This window comes from Chiloscyllium punctatum, chromosome 10 (assembly GCF_047496795.1).
Source record: "Chiloscyllium punctatum isolate Juve2018m chromosome 10, sChiPun1.3, whole genome shotgun sequence".
Taxonomy (NCBI): Eukaryota; Metazoa; Chordata; class Chondrichthyes; order Orectolobiformes; family Hemiscylliidae; genus Chiloscyllium; species Chiloscyllium punctatum.
The window spans coordinates 15456942-15477114 of record NC_092748.1 but is presented as its reverse complement, the minus strand read 5'-3'; the positions used below and the strand labels follow the sequence as shown (position 1 = coordinate 15477114).

At 41.4% G+C, this 20173-nt stretch overlaps 1 protein-coding gene across 1 annotated transcript in view; it reads right to left on the bottom strand.

The window, feature by feature from the left end:
- Positions 1 to 20173, bottom strand: part of LOC140481912 (partitioning defective 3 homolog B-like) — a 997517-nt gene that overhangs the window by 254814 nt on the left and 722530 nt on the right. Inside the window, exon 20 of the mRNA XM_072578586.1 lies at positions 5516 to 5620. Coding sequence (XP_072434687.1) covers positions 5516 to 5620 — 105 coding nt within the window. The remainder of the gene's footprint in view (positions 1 to 5515; positions 5621 to 20173) is intronic.

Here is a 20173-nt window from a genome sequence, read left to right as displayed (position 1 = left end):
TGGTGTTTTTATATTCCAACCCTCTTGAGATAAGTGACAACATCGCATTCGCTTTCTTAATCACAGACTCAACCTGCATGTTGACCTTTAGAGAATCCTCGACTAGCACTCCCTGATCCCTTTGTACTTTGGCTTTACGAATTTTCTCACCATTTAGAAAGGAGTCTGTGCTTTTATTCTTTTTGCCAAAGTGCAAGACCTCGCATTTGTTCACGTTGAATTCCATCAGCCATTTCCTGGACCACTCTCCCAAACTGTCTAGATCCTTCTGCAGCCTCCCCACTTCCTCAGTACTACCTGCCTGTCCACCTATCTTCGTATCATCGGCAAACTTCACTAGAATGCCCCCAGTCCCTTCATCCAGATCACTAATATATAATGCGAACAGCTGTGGCCCCAACACTGAACCCTGCGGGACATCACTCGTCACCGGCTGCCATTCTGAAAAAGAACCTTTTATCCCAACTCTCTGCCTTCTGTCAGACAGCCAATCCTCAATCCATCCCAGTAGCTCACCTCGAACACCATGGGCCCTCACCTTGCTCAGCAGCCTCCCGTGTGGCACCTTATCAAAGGCCTTTTGGAAGTCTAGATAGACCACATCCACTGGGTTTCCCTGGTCTAACCTACTTGTCACCTCTTCAAAGAATACCAACAGGTTTGTCAGGCATGACCTCCCCTTAGTAAATCCATGTTGACTTGTTCTAATCAGACTCTGCTCTTCTAAGAATTTAGAAACCTCATCCTTAATGATGGATTCTAGAATTTTACCAACAACCGAGGTTAGGCTAATTGGCCTATAATTTTCCATCTTTTGTCTTGATCCTTTCTTGAACAACGGGGTTACAACTGCGATCTTCCAATCATCCGGGACTTTCCGTGACTCCAGTGACTTTTGAAAGATCTCAACCAATGCTTCCGCTATTTCCTCAGCCACCTCTCTCAGAGCTCTAGGATGTATCCCATTGGGGCCAGGAGATTTATCAATTTTAAGACTTTTTAGCTTTTCTAGCACTATCTCTTTTGTAATGACAACCATACTCAACTCAGCCTCCTGACTCCCTTTAATTGTTGGGATATTACTCCTGTCCTCCACTGTGAAAACTAACGCAAAGTACTTGTTAAGTTCTCCTGCTATTTCCTTACCTCCCATCACTAGGTTTCCAGCATCAGTTTGAAGTGGCCCAATGTCTACTTTTGTCTGTCGTTTGTTTCTTATGTATTGAAAGAAACTTTTACTATCGTTTCTAATATTACTGGCTAGCCTACCTTCATATTTGATCCTCTCCTTTCTTATTACTCTCTTTGTTATCCTCTGTTTGTTTTTGTAGCCTTCCCAATCTTCTGATTTCCCACTGCTCTTGGCCACTTTATAGGATCTCTCTTTTTCTTTAATACATTTCCTGACTTCCTTTGTCAGCCATGGCTGTCTAATCCCTCCCTAGATAATCTTTCTTTTCTTGGGGATGAACCTCTGTACAGTGTCCTCAATTATACCCACAAACTCCTGCCATTTTTGCTCTACTGTCTTCCCGCTAGCCTCTGCTTCCAGCCTATTTTTGTCAGTTCCTCTCTCATGCCCTCATAATTACCTTTATTTAACTGTAACACCATTACTTCCAATTTTGCCTTCTCTCTTTCAAACTCCAGACTGAACTCTACCATATTATGATTGCTGCTTCCTAAGGGTTCCCTTTCTTTAAGATCTTTTATAAAGTCTGGTTCATTGCAAAGCACTAGGTCCAGAATAGCCTGCTCTCTTGTGGGCTCCATGACTAGCTGTTTCAAAAAGCCATCCTGTAAGCATTCCATGAATTCCCTTTCTTTGGATCCACTGGCAACATTATTTACCCAGTCCACCTGCATATTGAAGTCTCCCATGATCACCGTGACCTTGCCTTTCTGACATGCCTTCTCTATTTCCCAGTACATGTTGCGTCCCTGGTCCTGACCACTGTTAGGAGGTCTGTACACAACTCCAATTATAGTTTTTTTGCCTTTGTGGTTCCTCAATTCCACCTACACAGACTCCACATCATCTGACGCTATGTCATTCAGTGCCATAGATTTAATATTGTTCTTAACTAACAAGGCAACCCCACCCCCTCTGCCGACCTCCCTGTCTTTTCGATAAGTTGAAAATCCTTGGAGGTTTAACTGCCAGTCCTGACCCCCCTGTAACCAAGTCTCTGTGATGTCTACCACATCATAATCATTCACTATGATCTGTGCCATTAGTTCATCTGCTTTGTTATGAATGCTACACGCATTCAGGTAAAGCACCTTAATGCTAACTTTCTTATCATTAGAGATATTGGAAGTCATATGATGTCCTAAGTTATCCTTGCTTTTTCCTGCATTCCCAGTCTGCCTCAATTTTAAATCCGCCTGGACACATGCTATCCTGCTGCTTGTCTTTCCATTGAACACCATACTCCCTGTTGCTTTCACTTTCCCTTGCCCCCAACTCAGAAGTTTAAAGTCCTACTGACCACCCTATTTATCCTCTTCGCTAGAACATTGGTACCTGATCGGTTCAGGTGGAGACCGTCCCAACGGTACAGATCCCCCCTCTTCCAAAACTGATGCCAATGCCAATGTCTTAAGAGCTAATCTAGGCTCAGCTCCTCCAACTCATAGACATTGGGACATAAGCAGATAGGAAAAGCTAACAATCAATTCAGGTAAGCTCATAATTTTCTGCTATGACAGGAATTGCTATTTGGAATAAGAAGCACTTCCCTTTGGCATATCTTCCCATTCAGTTACACTCAAAAATAGCAAGCTGTACCTCTTCTCAGGGACAACTGTCATTTCAAAGGGCAAGTAGCACGTCTTTTAAGAAAGGAAACTGATTAAAATTCTTTCTGCACCTACCCCTTTGTGTTCTTCATTCTTGTGACCTCTAATTCAGGCTGACTTCAGTTTCATGAGCTTCAACATGGGTCATTTATGTTACCCAAGTGGCCATTGTGAGCCAACATGAAAACTATCCACTTAATTGTGAGGTGGGTGACCTGAGTAGAGCCCCATCTCATCCCCATCTAATAGCCATAATTCAGCAGGCAATAGCTCGTCACTACCAGGACACTGGACGAATCATTAGGGGTGGCTAAATATCGCACTTGTGATGATCTGTGGGACTCAGTTCTACGACTGGTCAATAAACACACCTGTAAACGACTCTTTGTTTAACATGCAAGCAACCACTTATTGTATGTGACAGCGCTGGGTTGGCAGACTCTGATTCGCCCAGAAGTATGAAAACTTCTTGGCAATCAAAAGAATCCAACAACCTTAGAGTTTGCATAAGGTTTATATACATTATTCATCATCAGATTTGGAGCATGATTGCATAGTAACAACCAATCAATACATGATATCACTTCATGGGTAGTTGCTTGAACCAATGATATTGATTAAGTCATAATGGTTTATGTCACCTTTGCAAAAATTCGCAGCTTGCAAAATGTGTTTTTTTTAATACAGCTTTGGAGACTAGCTGCAGGTGGTCACATAAGCGCAGGGAACCATTTTGTCTCTAATTGCAATCTAGAATTAACTTCTATATTTTATCAGTCTGCGATTTCTTGTTTCTGTCTGGTTCAGTGTAATCTAATTTAGCAATGCAGAAGCCATTTTGTGCAGCTCCTTCAGCCATTTTTGTCCTATCTCCCAGAGGCCTATATCCTCACTTGGGGCGAATGGGATCAAAGATTATGAGGAAAAGGCAGGATTAAGCTAATGAGTTGGATGATCAGCCATGATTGTGATGAATAGCAGAGCAGCCTCTTCCTGTACCTATCTTCTATGTTTTTATTATTCAAACAAAAGCAAAATATGCAGTTTTTGATATCTGAAATAAAAACAAAGTGCTGGAGAAGCTCAGCAGGTCTGACAGCATCTGTGAAGAGAGAGACAGAGAGAATGAAAGTTAACATTCCAAGTTTAGATTAGATTCCCTACAGTATGGAAACAGGCCCTTAGGCCCAACAAGTCCACATTGACCCTCCGAAGAGTAACCTACCTAGACACCCATTCCCTACATTTACCCGTGACTAGTGCACCCAACACTATGGGCTATTTAGCATGGCCAATTCACCTGACCTGCACATCCTTGGATTGTGGGAAGAAACCAGAGCATCCGGAGGAAACCCACAGACACGGAGAGAATGTGCAAACTCCACACAGTCGCCTGAAGTTGGAATTGAACCTGGGTCCTTAGCACTGTGAGGCAGCAGTGCTAACCACTGAGCCACCATGCCAACCTACTAAGTTCAAAGACTCTTCTTCAGAGCCCCTTGGTTAAACCTGTTTTGGCTGACCCAGGCTTCACTTTCTCCCTGTTTCTAACAGCCAGTGTTGACCAAGTTATCCAGGAAATAAATAGGTAGCATTCCTCAACTGACATGTCGAACCTTGAACTTGGAACTCCCATTAGATGGCAAACATCATCTCAAAATACTCCAATGATTGAATAATTCCAACAGTAACCTGTTAATTCATCCAGACTGTTACTGTCATGGGGATTAATAACTTACCTGAGTTAGGTTACGTGCTATAACCACTCAATAATAGAATGGTTATATATTAAAAAAAAAGTACCATCAGTCAATTTTTAAATAGGGACAAGAAATCATCCCCTAAAACAATAGCTCTGCAATTCTTTGTTTACAATCACATTCTCTTACGGGTATAACGTCCAATGCAGTACAACAACATTGGGATAAAGACTATATTGTTTGGTTACAAGTACTGACTTACTCATGCTGCACCAATTTACACAACCATTTTCCCGTTCATTCTGTGACTCACAATTGTAAGATTAGACTAATCTGAATACCTCTATTGCTCAACCAGAGCATCTGAATATTTATCTCACCGTTGTTTGAGAAACCATGAATATACTGATTGGGCCCTGTGATTACCCAGGAAACTGTGTCTATATTTTTAAAATATTTCATTGGCTGTGAAGTGCCTTGGGACTTGAGGTCATGAAAGGCACTATGTTACTGAAAATCAATCTGGAATGTGTCAATAGAGTCCATCATCACTGCTGTGTATGGCAATCTGTTCCATATGTCAATCCAAAGAGATGCTCCTTAAAAATATTCAAGTTGTGAATGTATGACTTACTTTATGTTTTCCTTAATGAGCTCAGTTTCAGAACCAAGGAGGTTCTGCTCCAACACTTGCGATATCTGCTGTGTTATGACTCAGACACAAACTATCAACAGGGATATTCTCACTGTGAAAACAACTTCACAACTTGGGTGGGTAGACTTCAAATTTACTGAATTACCAAAAATGATAACTGAAATGAGACCCAGGTTTTTGTGGGAGGAAAATATTTCCTACAGGATGTAAAATCTCTTCTTTTACCTTGGTTAAAAGGTTTGTTAACTTAGACAAATGCTGACAAGTGATTTCTTACTATTGAACATTATCAATCCTCCAAAGAGTGAGTAATTGTTTGCACTTGACCAACATTTTCTGATCCTTGTATGTATCCTACCTGTCACGCTCTCCTTTCATTCTCTCCAGTTCCTCCTCGTTCAGGCCATCAGTCTTCTGCTTAGACTTTTGCTCCTTCCCTTTCTCTTCCTTCTTTTTACCAAACCTGTTTAAAAAGTTAATGGTGATGATCATTAAAAATCAATCATAAAAAAAGTTCATTTGCTAGATTTTTTGACAACACAAAGGTTAGAATAAGGTGGAGAAATAATTGGGTGATTTGGCCTGGGATAGATAACTGCTTCCTTCTTGCTACCTCACCAATTAAGTCTGGGCAAAATAAGTCAATTGAGGACCATCTCAAACAGACAACAATTCAGGTCCTTAAATGATCGCTTGACAGCCATGTAAGGACTTCAACTTGAAACCTTCCAAACTTCCTTCCTTCTTTGCACGCTGGGAAAGTGGGTAAGTGGAGTACCCTGTCTATAGAAAGCAGGGTTGTGGGGTCGAGGTGTTGGCTTCTGAAAGCCACCCAACTCATTCAGTCTCTGATTCCTCAATATTCTCATGCCCTGAGAAGTGAGACAGAACAATCTGTCTTTTCATTGTTGGATCCTTGAGGAGCAGGGCTTAACTGATGGTCTTGAGGACGTGGAAGAGCCGGGACACCACTGCCAAGGGCACAAAAAAGATAGAGCTGCTCACTGAGGCTCACCAATTGGCTCGTAACAAGCTATTTAGCGCACAGTCAGGTTTACTCAGCATGGTGACAGCGAGTTAGTCAGCACTCTCTCATGTTCCCATCCAGACACAGTCTCCAAATGCCTTTTAGCTTTTCCAGTCGTTCACCCAAATGTTTCTCACAAGTTTACTAATTACAATGAGGTAAGGATCTGCAGGTTCTGGCTCTCCTCGGATGCTGGAGGTGCAGGGGTATCACAGTCAAGTTTCATCCCTGCAGCACATGTGCTTCCTTGAAGGTTTGCTGGGCAGCAACAGGAACTTCTAAAGGCTAAAGTTAGGACTGCAAATGCTGGAGATTAGAATCGAGTGTGCGGTGCTGGAAAAAAACATCCGAGGAAAAGGAAAATCGATGTTTCGGGCAAAAGCCCGAATTCCTGACGAAGGGCTTTTGCCTGAAACATTAATTTTCCTGCTCCTTGGATGCTGCCTGACCTGCTGTGCTTTTCCAGCAGCACACTCTTGACAGGAATTTCTCTCCCTACCCAGAGAGCTCCGAGGCATATGCTAGCACCTCCGTCACTGTATGCTTGACTGAAGTTAACTAATTTAACATTAAACTATATCTTCCTTATCAACAAGCCAGCCATTTTCTCCAATCCCTGCATGCACTTCTAGTTGGAACATGTTTGAACTAATTTATCTGCAAATATATTGAATTAGAGTCCCGTAATTTCCATTTCAGCCACTCACAGAAGTTCATCTTCTAACAGGGACTCAATTAGCTACCCAGCCCAGGAGCAACAAAGCCAATAGTACAGTCTCCATTATCACCCTTGACTAAGACCAGCTAATTCTACACTGGCCTGGAAATGAACTTGCTTGGCATCATACCACAGAATGCATCAATCCTGTGCAAGGTTCATTAATTATTTGACCTTGAGTGAGTTTTTCTGTTAAAACTATATTGTCATAGATCTTTTAGTCTTCAGGCAGTTGAAGAATGGATGTACCCACCGTTCCCTTCCTGCCCACTATGATACTCATCAAGGCCCCTCAGACGTGTCAATATAATGACTACGTGGGAATTGCTCAGGAAGAGTAAACATCTGGTGGGCAATCACCAATGTCCAAAACCTGCCAAAAAAGTATCCAACTCTGAGTCTGAATCGGAGACTTCCAAGCAACATGGCTTATTTACTGGGATTGTTACTCCAGAATTATGAGAGTGACTAAATTCAGTTCTAATTACAGTACTGAGTAACTAGACAACTTGCTCCCACTCAAGTCCCCCTCGACACCCAACATTCCAATTACTTATCCCAATTTAACCCAACCTGAACTCACCATCCTACCCAGCCAGTACCTAACCTAACATGCTTACACAGTGAGAAGCTCTGGGATGTTTAAACTCTTAAGTTACCAAAGGTACAGTGGCTAATACTACAGAAAGGGGCACTGCTCACCATATGAATTGCAGTACTGAGTTGGGACTTAAGGATTCTCCATGGCAAGATCACTCAGAGCTGAGCTAGACAAGTGGGTTTTTTTTTTAAGTCAATTTATCAGGGTTATAAATAGAGGTCCTGATCCTGATCAGATGATCTGGTACATTACATTGGTGAAATGCATTCTAGTTTAGGATTATTAAGAGTTAGTGTGCAAATTGAAGAATCCTTACTGTCACCTTGATAGAGGAGGGAAAACTAAAGACCATTGGAATACTGAGCAGATTACTGCGTTAATCAGCTCTCATGAACTTTAATGAGCCAGCACTGAAATTGGCTTGGTTGACAATCTGTGGCCATAGACAGATTATTTCAGATATTTCCAACTGGTTTACAAACCCATAAGACCATAAGACCAGAAGACATAGGAGTGGAAGTAAGGCCATTCGGCCCATCGAGTCCACTCCGCCATTCAATCATGGCTGATGCGCATTTCAGCTCCACTTGCCAGCGTTCTCCCCGTAGCCCTTAACGTCAACAGTGGTTAGTTGTGACATACACAACCTGAGAGTCAGTTTGAGTCAGTTACCTGCTGTTCCCTGGACTAGGATGAGAATTAGAAATCAGTGCCCAAATTTCTGTCCTTTAAGCACAGGAATAATCAGAAAACATCCCAAATGGTAATGAGCAACTTATCCTCTGACGCACTTTGAGCAACAGTTTGGTGGTCTTGTTAGCACCAATCAATCAACTGCATAACGGGACTATTATACATGAGCCATGCACTGCTATCTATATGTTACCCTTGGTATTTCTGCACTGATTTCAAATAAAATTACTTTGGTGAGCAATGATGTGGATCAGGCAAAAGGCAATCATACTGTTATGTTCAAAATGAACACCACTTTTCACGCGACATTTTGACAAACATGGAACATAGCTGGAAGTGTCAGCAGATGACTCACTTACATTACAGATCTGAAGGAGTAACAATGTTAGCAGTGAGACTGGCTAATTGAATGCGGTGCATATGCTGAAGCAGATGATATGTTGCAGCCTAAAATCTCTCGGCTTCACACTGTCACTGTACAGTTACGCTGGGCATTAAGAAAATTCATTTCAATGAATCTGTCAACGTCTGTGCAGCTTTCAGTCAGACACAGGCAGCCAAAGTCTAATCTGACCAGATCTCCATTTACAATGTTTGCAAAACACAGAAATGCTCATTGATGGGGTTGGCGACAACAATGAGATTGACAACTCTGACTGACCCAAGGTTTTATTTCGGACGTGTATAGTTATCCCTCTCCCTGAAATTGGAGGCAATGTCCTGTCAATGTGGCCACTTGAATCCTACCACAGGAGGGAGGACAATGACAGATTTGCTCCTCTAAGTATTCATGGAGTCATACCACACAGGAAGCCAATCAGTAAATTGCATCTGTGCTAGTTCTTAGAAACAGTTATTCAATTAGTCCTGTTCCCCTGTTCTTTTCTCATGGTCCTGCAAAATGTTTCCTCTCATGAATATTCCCCTTTGAAACTAACAATTGAATTTGTTTTCAGACAGTATATTCCAGATCATGGGAAATGCACTGCTTAAAAGAAATCTCCTTACTTCTCTGCATTCTTCTACCAGCTAATTTAAATCTGAGTCCTCTGGGTACCGATCATCATGCTGATGAAATGAGTTTAAGTTTGATCACCACTTCTGAATTTTTGCTGAAAACAAACCCAGCTTCTCTGCAAGCACAGAGCAGTCTCTCTCAATTTGATCTCAAAGCACATCATTTGTACTGGAACACAGCACCAATAGCTAACCATGAGTCTGAAAAGCTTTGTTTTATTATTTGTGTATCTGTGTTAAACAAATGAGCAACTTTGATGTAACAAAGAGAAAAAAAAATCACGTTGGCAAAAACTGTCCCAGACAATGTTGTATCTCCAATCACCCAACAGGATACAAGCTACCGAGAAAAAAACGATATACATACATGATAGTATATTTATCACAGTGCAAATACATCACACTTTCCCATCTGCTTTGATTAACAAATTCCACATCAGCTCTTAACTAGTACCAAAGCTGAATTAATTTCATTAGAAGATGCAGCACACGGAACAGGTCTTAAAAGTTTTTAAAGAAACTGGCGTTTCTCATGCAGTGAATTATTACACAATATGCAAAGTGAAGCTAATTAGCAACACAATTTCACTGGCCGACAAAAGTGCTATTTTCACACTAAGAGGTGTCACACCAGAGCACGTTCTGATGAATTATATCGGCTTGATCACGAGTGAAAATAGAAAATTGTTGACTTTTCATTCTCAAGACAAGTTTCAGATTGTAAAACCTGATTGAAGTACATATTAAAATGACTAACATTGGATCTCACTGGTCTGAGCAATGGAGCCTCCATCTTTTTGTGAAGGGTGAAGGGGCAGGAAGAATAGCATAGATGATTCTGATAAGAGAATGACCCTTCAAATTTGTTTTCATCACTGCAAATGCACAATTACTCCAGGGAGGCTGACTCATGCATGACATCCATGGAAACGTGTTGGTTGTTGCATGGCTGTGTAATTGAGAGGGAACATTGACTGTGAGGTTCCTCTGTTGGGTTAAGCAAACTCCATACCTTGGTCATGAGAGTACAGAACACATTCAGTTTTGCGAAGCCGTGTAAGTACTGTAACAATAGGAGCATGGGAAGATTGGAACTGGACTAGGCCAATTAGCCCATTGAGTTTGTTATGCCAGTCAATATGGGTATGGCAGTTCATCCACTTCAATGTCATGTTACCACACTATCTACATATTCCTTAATGCCATTAATCTCCAAAAATCCATCAAGCTCGGTCTTGAGGTTGTTCAATAATTGAACTTCCATAGCCTCTGGGGTAGAAAGCTCCAAAGATTCACCAGCCGTTGAGCGAAAAGATTCCTCCTCAACTCAGTCTTACTTGTTAGGCTGAGATTATATCCATTGGTTTTAAACTCACCAGCCAGGGGCAAGCATACTTCCTCCATCCACACTGTCATGCCCTGTGAGAGTTTTGCATCTTCAATGAGGTCGCCCCTCACTCTTTGCAACTCTCAGGAATACAGATACTGTCTCCTCAATCCCTTTTCGTAAAATAATCCCACTACTCCTGGCAATAATGGGAAGAACCTCTGTCGCACTCCCTTTATGCTCAGTATATCCTGCCTTAAATAAGGAGACCACAACTGAACAGTGTGCACCAGGTAATGTTTCACCAAGGCTCCATACAACCCACCAGCAGGTCATTTTTATCCCTGAACGCCAGCAATCCAATTGCCTTTCCAATTCTGAGCTTCACTAATATGCGAGCTTTAAGTGACTCATGAACAAGGGTACGCAGATCCTGTTGGGGTCCCACACTTCCCAATCTCTCATTATTTACTAATATTCAATTTTTCTGTTTTTTCTATCAAAGTGGGAACTTCATACTTATGGACATTAAATTCAAGCTGTCATTTTCTGGCCCATTCGCTTGGCCTGGCCAAGTTGTTTTGAAGCCTTCTTGTCCCCTCCTCATAACTTACTCTCACCCAGTTTGGTGTCTTGAGCAATTTTGCACGTATTATAAATTGTCCATCTGCCCAAATCATTTTTTTAGATTGTGAACAGCTGTGGAACTGGCACTGATCCTTGAGGTGCCTCACTAGTAAAGTTTACAGTCATAAAATTGATTTATTCATTCCCATTCTATGGCTGTCAGTCAACCAATTTTCAATTTATATCGGAATATTTTCCCCAACCCCACACATTCTGATTTTATTTACCAACCTACTACTTGGGACCTTATCAACACAGAACTCAATTCCAAAGAAGGGTCACCGGACTCGAAATGCTAACTCTCTTTCTCTAAATGCTGCCAGTTGAGTTTCTAAGTAATTTCTGTTTTGTTTCAAATCTTCAGTATCTGCAGTGATATCTTATTTTAGTGTGAATAACTGTATTTCTCCATATGGGGTATTTTTGTTTCCAGTAACCCATTGCAGAAATTATATGACAGACTGTCTGCAAAGATAAAGTTCACCGTAGGGTTTACCAACCATAGAGCTGCTCTTTCATTAGAGGGAGAGACAACTGGTCGTGGTTTAAGCTGAGGGTCACCTGGCCTTAGATGAGGAGAGAGGTCAAGAAAGAGAATCCTTCACAGCAACTGCAGGCCATGTAGGCATTGAACCCATGCTGTTGCCTTCCCTCTGCACTGCAAACTAGTCACCCATCCAATTGAGCTAACCAGCTCCCACTGACTGTACTACACCTGAAACAGTGGTATGCAGTTCCTAACAGTAGACAATTCACAGCCCCCAAACACAATCTGCAGCATTCCTCAGTAGGCAAACACTGTATTTGGGAGTTGAAAGTTTTACTATTTAAAGTCAGTTTTTGCCAAGGAGAAGCTTACATTTAAAAAAAGAAATATAATTGCAGAGTCTTGCAGGGCAGATTGAGCCACTCAACCAATCACGCCTGTATAGATTCCTTCAAAAAGCTATTCAATAAGTCTCATGCCCTTTGCTTTTCTCTCATAGGCCTGCAATAAAGTTCCATTTCAATCACATGCAAAATTCTCAGTTGCAAGTTATGATTGAATCTGCTTCCCCCAGACCATGTTATTCTGGATCACCATAATTGCACTGTAAAGTACATAGCAAACTTCAGTGAAGAAACTTGAATATGTACACTCCACATCAATAAGCAATGTAGCCATTATGCACCACACCCCAGATATAAAACATAAACTACACGCTGGGTGGAAATGTTGAATATATACACTGTTCCCAGGTGAAAATGGAGGAAACATCTGCCTGCAACTCAGTAAGTAGATACCGTACCCCAGATGGAAGTATTGAAAATATACATTGCACCCCAGGTGAAAGTGCTAAAAATATACACTGCACCCTGGATGGAAATTTAGGATGTACGCAAGCCACCTCAATGAAGAATATAGAGAATATGCACTCCACCCTGTGTGGAAGTGCAGAAAATATATATTGCATCCCCGGTGAAAATGTCGAAAATGTACATCCCACCTTGGGTGGAAATGTACAAAATATACTGCCTACTCCAGTGAACAATATAATATACACTGTGCTTCACCATGAATGGAAATTTAGGAAATATGCAACCCATTTCAATGAAGAATGTAGAGAATATGCACTACACCCTGCGTGGAAATGTAGAAAATATACATTGCATCCCAGGTGGAAATGTTGAAAATAGACACCCCAATTTGGGTGGAAATGTAGAAAATATACCCCCTGCTCTAGTGAAGAATATAATATACGCTGTACTTCACCATGAAATCTAAAAGAAAAGAGTGTATCAACTGTGTTCTTCTGCTTAAAAAAAACACCTTTTTCGCTAAGTTGTGGCATGGATTGTAAATGGCTTTAACTGTCTCCAAGTGTCACTCACCTGGGGAGATAATACAGCTGTTACAGACACACTGACAGGAAAAATAAATCTCAGCTGTTGAGAACTTAAGAAACTGGGAAAGGTAGCTGGGCTAGCGATGTCAAAATTAGCTTAATGTTGCCAGTTCTTGTCAACCTTTAATTTTTGCATGACACTGCTCTTACAACTAGAAGAGCCTGATTCAGCGTTAGTTATATTGGAGGTCTAAGATGAATGTTGTCACAATCTATCATTACCTCACAGCCACAAGAAACCTGCTTTTCTTTTCAAATAAAGTATTGAGCACTGGTGTGTCAGCTTGGCATTGTAATACGATTAATAAGTGAGCCAGGCCTTTTAAGCAATAGAAGTTCAGATTAATTTAGGCATTAATGAATGACGAGCACGACATAAAAGACACAAGAGGAAAGCTTTCCATCTCGGCAGTAATTAATGAGAGCTGGGTGTTATTTTAGCGACAGGAGTTTTACAGCTTTGGGACTGTGTAGTCCCAGAACAATGAGACAGCAGTGCGCTGGTTGACTTAAGGAATGGAAGGCGAGCTCTCCGTGCGTGACAATGAAAAGCAGATGACAAGACAATATTTGAATTAAAAACACACGATGCAAATGAAGCTTAGTGGATTCACCCGATTTCCAGGTGAAAGGAGAAGTCTTATGCTTCTGCAGTGTTTTTCACAGCCTCAGAACATCCCAGAGTCCATAACAGCAATTAACGAGGTGCATCTTGCAGCACCAGAAACACAGCACAAGTACGTGGCAAGTATGGACCCACAAATAATAATGCGATAATGACCAGATCATGTGTGATGGATGTTGTTGTTTGAAGGATAAACATAGAAACATCGAAAATAAGTGCAGGTGTAGGCCATTCAGCCCTTCAAGCCTACACCACTATTCAATATGATCATAGCTGATCATGCAATTTCAGTATCCCTCTCCTGCTTTCTCTCCATAACCCTTGATCCCTTTAGCTGCAAGGGCCAGGTCCAACTCCTTCTTGAATATATCTAACAAACTGGTTCAAACAGCTTTCTAAATAATGGCTCAGGACATCAGGGAGCATTCTCCCACCCTTCATTAAAATAGTGCCATGGAATCTATCATATCCACCTAAGAGGGTAGCTAGGCAAGCATTTGATAAACATCTCATCTAAAAGACGGCACCTCCAATGATAAAGTACTCTCTCAGGACTGCATTGAAGTATGAGCATGGACTACGTACTCAAGCCTCTAGTGTTGGACTTGAATCTATGACTATTTTATTCGAGTGTACTCTTAATAAGCCAAAGTTGAGCTGCAAATGAGCGGCAAAATTCTGATCAGGGCTTGTTTAATTCACCAAATACATGCACAGCAGTGCTCGATGAGGCACTGTGAAGGAAACGTTACTCTGCTTTGCCAGAGGTATTCGATCAGACAAAATGTAGGGGGAATTTCTTGCATGTTACCCATAGTTTATCTGTGCTGGCGTGCCAGGTATGAAAGTGTGAAAGCTATAAATAACCATTGCAGAAACTGAACAGGGAGGGATGGCACCCTATATTGAAATGTCAGGAGAACTTTAACCACAAAGGAACTTCCTAATTTTTGCTTCAATAGCTCTCAAGGTAGACAATTTTAGAATAGGAAGAGGATCCTTTGTGTGAAATCCTTGGATTGGGAAACATGTTTTAACACTATCAAACCACTGTCTTTTGGAACACTAGTTCCAAAGTTTTGGATAGCTAAATGGCAATTAATCATTGGCTAATAATAGTATAATAAAATGGTCTACCTTACTGCACGTAAAATTACCAATCCCCTATATTCAATGTCACAAAGAAACGGTCACTCCAAAAGTGTGCTTTCATTGAGACAATTGTTCAAAATAATCACTTTGCATAATCCAGGGTTTATGGATAGGTTATGGAAATGGAGAAAGTAATGATCCCTGAAGCAGCAAAGCATTAATTTAATCAAATGTTTCTGATGATTAACATGTAAAAAAGACAGCAACAAGTGATTACAAGTTTTATTATCTAATCAAAGACCTCAAAAGTATAGCCTAAATAGTGGGTTAAAAACTGAATTGCGAATCACTGTCTTGATTGAGTGATATCATTTCTGGTGCAATTGTACATACAAAAGCTAAATTTGTCTCTGTTACTGGCAACTGTGATTTTTGTGTTTTTGAAGGAGAGATAAAGGGTATGGGGTGGAGGGGGAAAGCAAGCACTCCCCTGATTATCAAAACAGCCTTAAGTAACTTACCCATCATTGATGCATCAATAGTCTTAGATTAAATTAGCTGTCATCAAACTAGGCAATTGCAGGGTCCTGACATACTGCACAGTGTGCATCATTCCAAACGTAATCTATTTAAACCTACCAATCAGTTTTCGGTTCATACCTTTATTCTGGATTAGGTGCAACTATTTTCAAATGAAAGGGAGCCAGTGTGGACAATGATTCAGGATATGGTGAGTCATCAGATCACACCTATGCCAGTTGCTGGATGAAGCCATGTGATCACAAGGATTGGGTGACAATCCCAGATAAATTTCCGCATCAGTCTGTTCAGAAATGTCATTACACACTTCTGGAGCAGGTGGGACTTGAACGCAGGCTTCCTGGCTCAGTGGTATGGATCCTACTACTGCACCACAAAAACCCAGGTGAGAATGCTATCTCAGCAATTCGAAAAGGTAGCAGCTGCCCTTAATTTCTTTGAGAGCGGATTGTTTCAGGGAGCGACAGAGTGCTTCTGTGGCATTCCAGGGATATAACTCACAAGCTCATCTTGGAAGTCCGTGATGCCCTCCTTGCAACAAACCATCTCTTTGTCCCTTATCTGGCAGTGAGGACAAATTGGATTTTTAGACCTCATTGGCTTCCGAAAGTGCACGTAGTAATCAGAACACCCAGTCAAGGACCAGCGGCCTTCTTGAATGGTAAAGGATTCCACTCCCTTAATGCTCAAACCATTGAAAATTGCAACAGCCAGAATTTTGTGCCAGATATCTAGGCAACTCTTACAGGGCCTTACGTACTGAACCACTTTCAGGTGCCAACCACCTTTCAAGGCACTCAAACCTACGGGATGGCTCGTGAAACCACAAAGAAATCTTCAGACGGTCACTGAGGAGAGATAGAATGTTGCCCATACTACAACCAGGACTATTGTAGAACAGGATCTCTCGTGGTGCAGTGCTAGTGTCTCCACCTCCTGTATCAGGAGGCACGGGTTCAAGACCACCATTCCTGATGAAAGGCTTTTGCTCGAAACGTCGATTTTCCTGCTCCTCGAATGCTGCCTGACCTGATGTGCTTTTCCAGCACCACTCTAATCTAGACTCTGATCTCCAGTATCTGCAGTCCTCACTTTCTCTGGGTTCAAGACCAACCTCCTCCAAAAGTGTGTAGAAACATCTCTGAATAGGCTGGTTGGAAAATACCAAGATATTGCCAGGCCTCCTGGGGTTAGATTCGAATGCTTGGGCTGGTAAGGCAGTGCAATACAGTATACTCGGAGAGAGTAGGCATGGCAATGGCAAGTTGTATCTAACTTACAGGCATCCATCGATTTCTAAACAAATCTTGCCTGTGTACACTATTCCATAAGCGGAAATTAAAATTTCACTATCTTTTAAGCAGGCTGTTAACTTAAAACAAGGTACTTCCAGTGCTCAACTTACATATCAAATTTTAATACCATTCATCAGGACAATTAAGATAATACTTTAAAACTGCTGAAAGTCACAGCATAGGTCATTTATACATCAAACAGTGTGATGAATGAGAAAGAAGAATTAACTTGCATTTCTTTAGCACCTGTTTCTTTTTCCCAGGACACACAAACAATTTTACAGTCCATGAAGTAATTTTGCGATGCAGCGACACCTCAAGAGTACAAACCTTTACAGCACAATGGACATGCAAAATATCATTAGCTGCCAACATTAACTTGTGGTTTAAAGTATTTGTTTTATGGCCAATTGAAAGACTTTGTTTCAATTCAACACATGAAACAAAAACTGGCACTTCTTCAGCGGATGAATTTTTAAAAACAAATATTTTCTCGACCTTAAGGGTAGGGGAATCAGGACATTTTTGCTACATGTTGGTGTATGATGGGGCATGAGCCTGCGATCCTTTCCCCCATGTCTGCACATCTCATCATCACCTAAGCTCCCACATAAGGAATGGGTATGAGTAAAGGGGAGAGAAATGAAGATAGCCACCTATGTGACTAAAGCAGATGTGCAAAATATGCAACGGGCGAAAGTGAGTACTGCGGGATGCTGGAGATTAGAGTCGAGAGTGTGGTGCTGGAAAAGCACAGCAGGTCATGCAGCAACCGAGGAGCAGGAAAATCAACATTTCAGGCAAACGTGAGGAAGGGTTTTTGCCCAAAACATCGATGCTGCCTGACCCTGCCGAGCTTTTCCATCACCACACTCTCGAACATATTCAACAGCCTGACAGCACAGGAGGGTAAAGAAAGAAGATAAAAGTCGCATTTATCCAGCGCCTTTCACAACGCCAGGATGTCCTGAACTATTTCACAACCAATTAACTATTTCTGAAGCACTCCAGTATTGCAATGAAATTTAATACAGAGTGAAGGGACCAATGAAGGGCTGCTTCAAATGTGCAATCTGGCAACCAAATTATTGACAAAACTATCTATTTGACTGAATTGAACATTAAATGAAAGATTTGGGGGAAGAGTGACTATATTTTGTCACGGGGTAAGAAACTTAAGAAAGATCTTTCTTTAATTTCAAACACAGACCTAAATGTACTTAATGTTTTTAAAAGAAGAAATAAAACAGGAACAGATACAAATCTACACTGGAAGGATGCCATACTTAGCCACTTTCAGTTTCATGGTTCAGTGTTCTTTTCCATAACCAGCCTTCCTCATTCAATTCAAATGTCAAGTCACACTGCAGGTGGGTTTTTATTTTTGCAGTGAAGTGTCCCAGATGCCAGCTCTCTGACACGACCCTGGAAACAACATGCTGCAGCCAGCTGAGGGGAAAAATACTTATCAGGGAGCCCTGCTTCCTGTGGCTTAGGCAAGATAAATGACACACAAGAAAACCTCAGGCACACTCACGAGTTTCTCATTTGTCGGGACTTAGGAGAAAACATGAGGTTTCAGCAGCAAGACCAGCCGCTCATTCCTTCCTTTGAATCATGCGTTTCGCTCATTCAAGTACAAGGACCTCTGCTGAGGAACATAAAGGAATTTAAATTCTTCCTAAATCATCTGCCTGCACTCTTGACAAATCAGAAACACTCACTTATTTTTCTTCCAACTCCCCAGAAGTCAGGGGACATTAAACCCATGGAGAGAGATGCAAGGAATGTACACACACAGATCACTCTGTGCTCGGTTGCCATGGCAACACTCAGCACTCAAAGTTGGTTTCAAAGCCCCTAGAAATAATAATTTTAATTACAAAATTTCCTCTCAATGCTTAATTCATTTACTGAATTAATTATTTTCAAATTAAATATTGAGAAAGCGATCTCAGCACTTGCAACGATCGCAACGGTGCTGCACTGGCAAACTGCAGAAATGGTATTACTTACTCCTCTTAGCACTTGCAAAGATTGCGATGGGTACTGGTCACCCCTTTCCACACTTGCAACAATTGCAATGGTGTTGTAATGGCACACAATGCTGTAATGGTACTCCTGATTCCTTCCAGGACTAAAATAGAACAACAGTGCTGCAATAATCAAAAACCTCTGGAAACGCTCTGCTCCTACACCAACTTATGTCACAATACAGAGAAAATGCAGTCTGAGTAGGAGCTTGTTTCAAGGCTGTTTAATCAGAGTTGACAATATTGGCAAATACCAGTTGCGAGAGTGAGTAACAAGCCAGATACTCCAGTCACCCACTTGCACGAGAAATGGGACAACAGCATGTCTTAACTGGAATTATTCCATTCAAAATAACACAATTTACTGTACAGAGCTCTGCTGTGCGTCCAGTAATTGATGAGCAGAAATAGTTTCTGACTAAAACTTGTTTAAGTGCGTCTGAAACTTTCTGCCCTTCTTTGCAACTAGCTGAATCTAACCAGACTGTTTTCAAATTTAGTGTCATAAAGTCATTGAGTCATACAGCACGGAATGAACAAAGTCCCAAACAAAACTAGCCCCACTAGATGTGGCTCCTGGCCCACATCTCTCCAAATGTTTCCTCATATTTGAATAGCCATGTCTCTTTACCATCTTCATTACCCAATGCTGCCTACTTGCACTTCCCTAATGTCACCAAGCCTCACCCCTGTCTCAGCTCATCCATCTTTGAGACCTCAAGACATGAATGTTCCACAGTGGTCCTGGCCAGCTTCCCACATTTCACGTTCTGTAAATTTGAGCTCATCCAAAACTCTGCTGCTGGAGTGTTCCATCAGACTTCGGGAGGTCAAGAAGTGAGTTACTCACTGCAGGACTTTTAGCCCCAGACCCGCTTTTGAAGCCATTGTATGGCTAATCCAGTTCAGTTTCTGGTAGATAGTAACCCCAAAATGCTGACAACAGGGGATTCAGTGATGGCAATGCCATTGAATATCATGGGGCAAATAGAGTCATAGAGTCATACAGCACAGAAACAGACCCTTAAGGTCCAACTAGTCCACACTGACCATAATCCCAAATCAGACTAGTCCCACTTGCCTGCGCTTAGCTTTGGTCCTTCCAAATATTTCTTATTCATGTACTTATCCAAATGTCTTTGAAATGTCGTAACTGTACCTGCATCTACCACTTCCACTGGAAGGTCATTCCACACACGAACCACTCTTTGGGCAAAAGAAAAATGCCCCTCATGTCTTTTTAAAATCTTTCTCCTCTCACCTTAAAAATACAGCTTGAGTCTTCAAATCTCCGCCCTAGATACCATTCTCCTTATCTAAATCCCTCACTGTTTTACAAACCTCTATAATGTCACCTCTCAACATCCTACATTCCAGTGTAAAAAAAAGAGTCCAAGCCTTTCCGGCCACTCCTTATTGTTACGACACAGTGGTGAACCCTTTTGTAAATTAAATCAAACACCCAAAAAAGCTCACCTCACCTCGTAATCTGTTAAAATATGAGTGACAGAGAACTTCCAAATTCCATATTTAAA